Source organism: Oncorhynchus nerka, linkage group LG22, assembly GCF_034236695.1.
Source record: "Oncorhynchus nerka isolate Pitt River linkage group LG22, Oner_Uvic_2.0, whole genome shotgun sequence".
NCBI lineage: Eukaryota > Metazoa > Chordata > Actinopteri > Salmoniformes > Salmonidae > Oncorhynchus > Oncorhynchus nerka.
In genome coordinates, this window is record NC_088417.1 from 38,229,669 (window position 1) to 38,239,510 (window position 9,842).

Consider the following 9,842-nt stretch of genomic DNA (forward strand, 5'->3'; position numbering starts at 1 on the left):
AAAACACTGACAGAAGTGCTGATGCACAACCAAATTTCTAAATGGCACCTTGTGTATTCTACTATTCTAACTCTTAACAGTAAGTGGAGACCACGACTATGACCTGAAAAAAAATTCAGAGGGTGGAAATGGATCCACAGGCCACCAGAGGGACAAAGAGGGACAGGCCACCAGTTGCCCATGCCTAATATAGGGTAACCTTTTGGACACAGACTCAGAAAATACTCTACATTCTGTATTTTCCAAGACAGAATAAAACAACTTATTAGTTATCAAAATTCAGAATAAAATAGCATCTATATTTTTGTTATGTCTCATTTGCATACCTTATATGTTTGTATCGATTACATTTTCAGATGGCAAACTTACCAGAGGGGTAAACTCTCATACAAACACTTCATGCATTGGGCTGAAAATGTGCACACAAATCTTGTATCTATATGGTTTCATTCTGCTAAGATGTGTGGCAGAACTATGTAGACTCAATGTAGATACACACACGTCATTAGGAGTTCCTTTTTATTTTCCACTTGGATTCAAGGTAATAAAAATGATACACAGCTGAAAACACACTCACACTCTCTACACATTGAAATAATAGGTGTTTTAAACACCCCAATAATAAAGCTTCCTTTTCTCCCAGCAGCACACCTGGATTGCATCCCAAATGGAACCCTATTCCCTATATAGTGCACTACTTTTGACCAGGGCCCCTGGTCAAAAGTAGTCCACTATATAGAGAATAGGGTGCCATTTGGGACAAACGACTGAAATTGAGCAAAGATTCACACCGAACCAGGCGTACCAACCAATCCCGCTGTGATCTATACATAACAAAATATATAAAAATTATAATCTGTATTCCCATTTAATAATGTTTTAACTACTAGGAGAAACAGTTTGACACAATGTTTTTTTTTCTTCTCCTCATGGAGAGAATAGTCATTGGTATACAGTCGAAGAATGCAAGTAATCTTAGACAATTTTTGTTTTTACAAAAGCTGCTGTTATTGCTTATTTGATGCTCCTTTTTTATATCCACACTGCATATGATTCCATGGAGTCTCACCTCTTAACTATTGTCAGAAATAATAAATAAGAAGAATAGTCAGCTCAGGTATATGTGATTGCACTTTTATTCCTTTAGCCCCCCAACTATTGAACTGAATTGGTATAGTGTGGTAATACCGGTCTTGATTATATAGGGAAGTGACTATACATGTAAGCAATATATAATTATGTACAATAAAATTGAACTGGTATAGTAGTGACAAAAGCACTCAATTCTATAATACAAAGGCAATCACAGATTGCAAATCCGCAGGCCATAGTAAAAATGTCCTGTCTCCTTCTCTTAATGTATGATCATACACTAATGCCAAGTCTGGAAAATTCTAAATTGGAAATCAGCCATTCATTTGAGGGGTCATAGGTCACCTCCAGGTTGCACACCATATCCACAAAGTCAGCCAAGAGGTGAGCTTTCACACCCGATTACATTCAGGTGCCTTTTTGTTAACATTACTGATTTCACTGAAACCATGAATATGCTTACTTAGTGTAGTATCATGGTACATTCTTTCAAAACATGGTCACATCATCTGTGATCTCATGTATATTTGGTTTGGAGTTATAGGTGTTGGCATTCTAATTTCTCAGATAAATATTTTTCTTGGTTAATTACAATATTGGGAACACAATACATGTCATCAGTGACATACTGTTGGTCGCCGTCTCTGTGAGTGTCAGACATTATTGCACAGCTCTAAACATTTCCCTTTTATGGTCATTTTGTACTCAGCCATAACAGACCGGCACAAATCCACACGCACCTGCAAAAAGCTAATAGTTCACTCTTACACTGTAAAACTGAAACAAGTTAACTTTTCATTTCGAAGAATTGGAAGGGCAAATACTGTCCTGCCATAGTGAGGGAGGAGCTAGTGGCCATATAGCCTAATGCTATATCATTAGGCCATATAGCCTAATGCTATATGAACCCTAACAGGGATAGCTTTGCGACTATCTTCTGGAATAATGCTATATGGATCCTAATAGAGATAGCATAGCGGCAACTGCTAGCCTAATACTGTAAGTTATTTTGGCCACCAAGAGGTGCAGAAGTCATGGCACGTTAGGTCAAGGGTGTTCTGGCTAGCTCTTTGTTATAACAAACAGAAAAGTAGTCAAAAAATAAATAAGTCTCTCTTTTCTTTCAAACTGTCTCTCCCCATGATGGCAGACTCGGTTCCGTTACGCCTGTTCTCCATATTGTCAGTCTTCCTTCTTTCCCCTCTTCAGCTGATCTCTGTTCAGTCGTTGTGGAGTTTCTCGACACCACCCTGAAGGGAGAGAGAGAGAGAGGAAAGCCCATGTTCATATATTATGCTCAATATCAGCAAACAACAGACATCTTCCTACAGTGGTAACACCCACAATGGGGATTGGAGAAGACCATTATTGATGACTTTAACCTAAGGCTGAGTTCTACAGTTGTTGACAGTAGACTATAGGGCTATTATACAGTGGATCATGGTGTCCTATGTATAGGTACAACTGTGCGAAGATTATCTGATGTTGGGGTTACAGTAAAATGTGATACCCCTTCCTCAAGGCATCCCTTATACCGTTTAGGGGGGGTTATGTGTCTAGAGAGTTCTCCCTCTCACTTTTCCCATTTCTCTTGATTTAGAACCTTCCTTCAGAGCCTCGAGTCACATGTTAAGCATATATAGAACATACCAGAAAATACATGCACATCCCAGAACTTAGAGCAGTGGCTCAGTTCATTTATTTGGTCTTATAGAGGAATTGTTATTGCATTCAAGAGCGCTAAAGACAACATTAAACCAACATTTACAGACAAAATGACGTACATGACAACAACCACATAAAGAGAGATAAAGCTACATAACCAGTTATATAACTGTCTCCATAACAAGTTATAGGCTAGTGATGTAGGATTAAAGGAAAAGCGCTTTCAATGCTGTTAGGGCAATATTTCAGTCATTCAGTCATTTCAAACTTCTGGAAGCACAAAAAAAAAATCAGCCAGAAAACTAAAAAACTTGAGTTAGCTTCTCAACAGTTCAATCGCTGGCCTGATTCGATACTGTATAATGAACCACATCACTAAAAATGTCGTCTAGCTGTGTAAGTCCTAACCACAACTCTTTCTTAAATGGCCCCTCTACGGGATCGGTGTCTGCCGCCACCCCGTGGGATGATTGAGCTAACATGCGCTAATGTGATTAGCACGAGGTTGGAAGTAACAAGAACATTTCCCAGGATATAGACATATCTGATACGGGCAGAAAGCTTACATTCTTGTTAATCTATTACAGTCTATTGTACATGCTATTGTTTGAGGACAATGCACAGTTATGAATTTGAAAATATATCAATAAACCAATTAGGCACATTTGGGCACACTTGATACAACATATTGAACAGAAATGCAATGGTTCATTGCATCAGTCTAAAGCTTTTCACATATACTGCTGCCATCTAGTGGCCAACATCTAAATTGTGCCTAAACTAGAATAATACATTGTGGCCTTTCTCTTGCATTTCAAAGATCATCAGCCATCAGATACAATAATAATGGTCATATTCATTAGTGCACACTGTAGCAAAACGTTTAATATTGAACAATTATTTTCAGTCCCTCACTGTTTCAGTCCATTTTCTTTCTAGCGAATGCAACCCAGTTGACTGAACTCTAGTGCTAACGTGTTCCTGCCACACACAAGCTGGCTGCTTTGTTGAGAAACACAAGATGCAAGTTTGAAAGCATTTAAAAGGCAACTCTAAAAGACTGGATGAAAGGTAAACATATTTAATCCATCTCAGAGAGAGAGAGTGAAACAGAATGAGAGAAAAATAAAAGAAAGAGCAAGCAAGGACTTGTGCCAACTGCCAACATTTCAAACACCATCACTGAAAAACAACAAGCAGGAAATGACCCTTGGTACATTTGGCTCCAGGACTCGCTAGAAGACTGGCTCGCTACTGCGAAAAACAAAACAACATGCTGTTTTCACACTTTAATTGAATCAAACTGTATAATGGACGTGACTGTGAAGAACTGTACACAGAATAAGGTTCAGACTTCGGGCGTACACCGGATGAAGGCATTATAGCCGACATTGTGTTGTGTCAGGCTTTTTCTCTCGCAAAAGTTCGTACCGCACGAACATGTCAAGGTGCCGTCTCAATGTGTTCCTGTGCTAACAAATCAGCAGAATTTGACTAAGAAAATAGGGGACAGGGCTTACCATGGCTAGCTGGCGTCCTATGTTCCCCACAGTCACTCCTCCTGAGAAGAATATGCATGGAAGCCAAGAGCGCACATACAGAAAGTCTGGATACGTGTATCTACAAGAGAGGGAGAAAAATACATCCGATTAAATTAAATATCTGCCCCAATAGTCAAATCCAGCCCCAAATAAGACACATAGAAACTAGCCTTAAAACAGGAATGGCAACTTAAACACAGTTTCAAAAACAGATCTCAAAAGGGGGGAAGGCAGCATTATTAAAGTTTAATGAGGAAATATAAAATCCTCTCCCTCTCAATTTCATCTCCCTCTCCCCTTCAGTCAACAGAAGCTGCAAGGCCTTTTGAACACAGCTCTTTGTAAGCCCCTCACTGAAGCAACAGTGGTCCCTCTCCCCATGATGTTTTTGAGGAGGTGCCACAGAGGCAGGTAGGAGGGCCAATAATTGGGTGTAGAGGCATGGGGGAATCCGTATCACCAAAAAATAATTGCTTTCATTTTCATGCCTTATCTGTCAGATCCTCTTTGATGGAATCAGGTGACTGAGACCAGTTCGAGAAAGCACACTTTAATAATACATCAATCACAAGGGAAATATTTCAATAAAAAAACACCCGTCTTATTTTATTCACTGGCTGTACTAAAACGTTAAGGCAAGTAATGATACCATAATATAATATCATAATATGGTCCTGTGCAGCTCAGTTGGCAGAGCAATATGGCTTCTATTCCCACTGAGGCACAACAACAAAAAGTAGTCTTGCAGTACTGTAAGTCACTTTGGATTAAAAAATGTTTAATCCTAAATGCATCTTATTATTATCATATATCTTGCAAATGCATTTTTGACAGTTTGTCAGCACGGTTAACCCCAATTAGTTGTCATTACGCCTCCAATATAATCTCAGTGTGCTCTGCATTTGAGTGAATTATAGAGTTACCACCCATGGCTGTATTTGTTAGTGACAGAGACATTTGTTCATTTTCAGTCCTGTGGCCTTCACCAAGAGAGTACCTAGGTGAATATTATAATTAAAACTCTTTATGACATTACATTTCTCATTGGGCCTCGCTTTACCCTAATACAGTGGCCTGAAACTCATGGTTTACAGGCCACATCAGGCTTTCATGTAGGGTAGCAACATTTTATTAACTTTCCCCAGATTTAAAAACATTCTTGGTTGAAAGATTTCCATGAATCTTCCAACCAGGATTTTTTTGGTGCAACCCTACCTGCAAGTCACATTTTGTTGGCTTGCGAAGTGATGCGTAATTGAAAAATAAACAGTTGAAAAATATATGGCCCATGGAAATCATAAGAGGGCAGTTTACAGAGATATGTAGGATGGATTGAGAGTAGCTGAGGGATAGGTTTAAAAGCTCATGTTCTATAATAGTTAGTACTTATACATAGTGTTTTCAGTCATATCTATCCAGAGGTAATGTATATCAAATTACTTTATTCTTGCTATGTAACTACTGTAGTAGAAAAATAAAAGTGCAATGTATGTCAAATGTGTGTATAAATACAACAAAAGAAAAAGCTGTAAAATGTTTTTTTTTTGTCCTCCGAAGAGGGGTGGATGGGCCAAACATTTTTAAATGTGTATATTACAAAAATCCCTACAAAAAGTGAGGTGTAATTCATATTGGAATCCAGCAAGAGTTACAATATCCTACAGTTAAAAATGTTATTCACCCATAACCTTCATACATAATAACTGCCAGGGTTAGGAGTGAGTACACTACCTAACAGGCCAACTACACCGCTCGCATGCACGAGCGTTGGAAAATAAATTTAGAAATCTATATTATTCAAGTATTGCTCCCACACTGCTCGCGTGGGCCAACGAGCGTCTGCGTTGCTAAAATAGAAGTCAGTTCTATTTCCGACGCAGATCGCGCTGCAAGTCCTGCCTCTCCCATCTCCTCATTGGTTTATAGAAGCAGGTACCCACATGCCACCTCTTCATTGGTTATACCCACGTGGGTGACTGAAAGATGAACGAGGTCAGTGGCGGTAATGCACCTAATTTATAAAAGTTGCCAATCGCAATATTAAAGTCAAGAGAAGAAAAGGCCTAGAAGGAGGAGAGATGAATAGAAACGACTCGGTTGACCGTTTTATGTGTGGATTAATTGTCGGAGTAGAGGACCTTGTACATTTCAGGTAAAATAACAACTCAATGTTTATATCCAAGGACAAATTAGCTAGCAACAGCAAGCTAGCTAAATATGACAAATTAGCTAGCAAGTGCAAGCTAACTAGCTAAATTGCCATAAAGGTTTAATGCTTTTCGACCTGTCCCCAAATTAATGTAATTGGTTCAGAGTTTGCTCAGATATTTTAACCTGCGTGTCGTGATCGCGTTTGGTGTGGGGGGACAAAATACATTTATGCACAATGGCGCACACGCGCAGCCGGTTTGGGTTCCGTGTAAGCCATTTAAACCGGAACAACCATTTCAGCAACAGGTGCATAAAAATCTAACTAAATTATAGGATTAATTTAGAAAAATGTATGATATTTATCTTTGTGTAGCAGAAGATTAATCAAATCAAAATCAACCTGCAGTAGAGCATGCTGGGTAAAAAGTAAATGTATCATTTACATTTTTTTTTTAGTTTAAGTGACTTGTCATTTAGTTGAGTCAGTACCACAAACATTTGAAGTAATAATGACTTTTCATTGACTTTTAGTTCAACTTACTCTTAAGTATTCGAGTTCAAAATGCATTGGGGTATACAGCGTGGGCTTAACTTCTCAGTGCAACGTGGTCAAACAAAAGCACGACTTGACTTACTGATAGACGCCGTTGTAGACCAGCAGCTGTGTGATAACGGTGGCAAGGAATGCCGTCCCGATGCCCAGGCCGAAGCCACTCCTCGAGCGATCAAACATCCACCACAGACCCAGGGACAGGGCAGCCAGGGTCAGGGACAGCTGGGCATTATTGGCAAAGTGTAGTTTCTGTGAAACGGAGCAGTTAAGGACAAAGACAGTATTTGCTTGCGTAGGCTCGAATCCGGGCCTAGTACCCTTTGACACAACCTTTCACTATCTTTCTCCAAGGTCATCCTCTCGAAGTATCTCTTCAGTAAAAAAAAAAAATCCCTCTTTATATATATATAGTATTTGTTTGATTGTTACATCAAAGCATTGCAGTGTGGGCGGCACAAGCAGTGTATATGTTTATAGCAACTATAGGTTCCATACATACTTGGAAAGTATGTCAATGAGTCAAAACAAGCAGGAATGCAGTGGGGAATTCAACCCACCGTCTCACTGACAATAGATGAATTGCCTTCGGGGCTGTAAAAGTAGCACAATGACAATATAATATATCAAAATAATCACAGAATGCTACTCAATTATGAATATGTTACACATTTAGTAGACCCTCATCCTTAAAATTACTTTGGTGTAAATATGCATCCATCCTTTTCCAGATTGGAGGTAGCCAACATGAGAGTGTGCACATTGTGAAGTTGTTGATGTTTAGAAAGGATACAGCACTGGCATGGTTGATGCCAACGAACACTGCAATGCATCTCATGACACTGGCCCATTCCCTCTTGAACTTGTGGGGCTCTCCTAGATGGCTGTCGATGCAGGGGTATAGCAGGCCAACAACAGCTGCAGAAAAGACAGTTGAGTTAGTACCTCACTGAACGGCATACATACAAATCAAACTGACTCATGTGGTTCGATGGTCTTGAAAATGGTGCATTTCTTTTGAGTTTCAATTTGGGATAAAAATAGACAGAAACTAAAACAAACGACAAGATCGCTTTCTACTTTCTGGCACATGATCATTTCTCGCCTATCAGTCCTTGCACAACAATGTCCGTAACCTACCGTGAGAAGACAAGTCTCGAACATTGTATCACTAAAATAAAAACGTTAGATCATTGTCTCCCAATTGAATTGTAACGTTTGTATTGTTTGTTGTTGTTGCATGAATCACTAGCCTACTTCTCAACATCATGGGGGAGGGGTTGGTGGTGAAAATGATTTATTTAAATTCTGACTGCACACGACTTCCTTGTTTCTCTTTTTCTGTAGTGGCATGTTCGAGGCAGCAGCCAATTATGGACCACCTCCACAGCTCGCCCGTTATGAAAGCAGCCAATGAAAAATAAGCACAACCCCAATGACCCTCCATGTCCGGCTGTTTCTAGTGAAGCCTATTGGAATATTGGAGGGCAATATAAATACTAATGTATGTTTCCACCAGACAAAACGCTCACCATGGCTGAGAGAACACTTACACAATTCATATATAGAACAATAACAATGATGGAATACGCGGTAAATTATTATGTAGCCCAGGCTGTAGTTAGCTGCCTGCATATAATGGTATCATGAAACACACAAGCAGACTATCCCCATTCCACCCCCCATAAAAGCCCAATTCACATTCATTTTATAAAAATTAAAAAGTACATATAGCAACCTCATTAAGTCAGGGTATAGGTTTAAAAGTGACAACTCACCAGCTGCCGTGCCGCAGCAAGGGGGTATCCACCACGCTGATGAAAACAAAGTTGCCATCACCTCTTCGGGAAACAAAGTCACATTTCTTTGTAACTGCAGCAAGTTGAGCACCAACGCAAGAACTACTCCCACCGTGAAAAGGACGAGACCCCGCCTGATCAAGTGTGCTGCTCGCACACTGTGCAGCGAGCCATATGCATTGCTGAGCACTGTTGTGACAATGGACATCATTTCTTCAGCTCTTGATGCGACCCAGTTTCCCCCAGAAAAAGTCTTAGATTCCACCCTAGATGCACAGGAGCGACTCCAACAGTGTTCTTCTAGTCTTGGCATTTGGCACTTAAGAGTGCTGGAAAAAAACAAAGATGCGTTAATACATCATAGCTAACACATCAATACATTGTATCTCATCTAACTTAACACTGATAACAATGTTTCAATATCACCACTGCGCTAGATATCAAATAAAAGTGGTGTCTAGTCTGGCCTTTGTAGATCGTGTCTTTCTCAAACTGTTTAACCACTACAATGATTATCAATGGACAATAGCAAAGAAGAATGAATTGATGTCTTCTTACCTTGGATGTCCAGACGTTCTAAGTGTATGATCTAGCGACAACCGACTATGTTCATTCGCACCTCGACAATGATGAAGCTGTGAGTTGTGCTGCTCTCTTACTGCTCAGACAGTTATCACGTAGTTAGGTCACATCATCGTTTTGGGGGGGGGCAGAAAAAAAGCTGCTATTTCATTCCTGAGCGCAGACCTCATACCAGAGACAGGCTTCCTCTGCAGAAAACAGCACAAGCTGTGTCGGGTGAGTCGCGTCGGCCAATGGGAGCTAGGCGAACGATATGACGCGACGCCACCCCACGGTTCTGGACAGACGACGTCACACGAGTCTGGCGCACGTTCATGCAGTCGTGTTAGGTTGAGTGGGATACGCAAACCAGTGATCATTTAAAATAAACTGAGCGAACTTCCAATTGAAAACTAAAACTTATTAAAAAGTCATTCCGATGCAGCAAGGCATACATTTGTCTACTGTGGGCCTATTATCTTA

The 9,842-nt window shown here is 40.0% G+C and overlaps 1 protein-coding gene across 1 annotated transcript; it reads right to left on the bottom strand.

Annotated features, from left to right (window-relative positions):
* Window positions 1-502: 502 nt before the first annotated feature.
* On the bottom strand, window positions 503-9,574 carry LOC115105143 (insulin-induced gene 1 protein-like). Its single transcript, XM_029626795.2, has 6 exons — window positions 9,357-9,574; window positions 8,778-9,127; window positions 7,793-7,917; window positions 7,085-7,251; window positions 4,278-4,377; window positions 503-2,342 (listed from the first exon to the last, which is right to left on the bottom strand). The coding sequence occupies exons 2-6, from the start codon at window positions 9,109-9,111 to the stop codon at window positions 2,313-2,315; spliced, it is 756 nt and encodes a 251-aa protein (XP_029482655.1). The 5' UTR covers window positions 9,112-9,127; window positions 9,357-9,574; the 3' UTR covers window positions 503-2,312.
* Between the last annotated feature and the right edge of the window lie 268 nt (window positions 9,575-9,842).

Coding starts and splice junctions, on each gene's coding strand:
- LOC115105143 (XM_029626795.2), bottom strand. CDS start 9,111: ATGCCAAGACTAGAAGAACACTGTTGGAGTCGCTCCTGTGCATCTAGG. Junction 7,918..8,777: donor TTGCTGCGGCACGGCAGCTG/GTGAGTTGTCAC, acceptor TCTTTTCTGCAG/CTGTTGTTGGCCTGCTATAC. Junction 2,343..4,277: donor TAGGACGCCAGCTAGCCATG/GTAAGCCCTGTC, acceptor CTCTCCCTTCAG/GGTGGTGTCGAGAAACTCCA.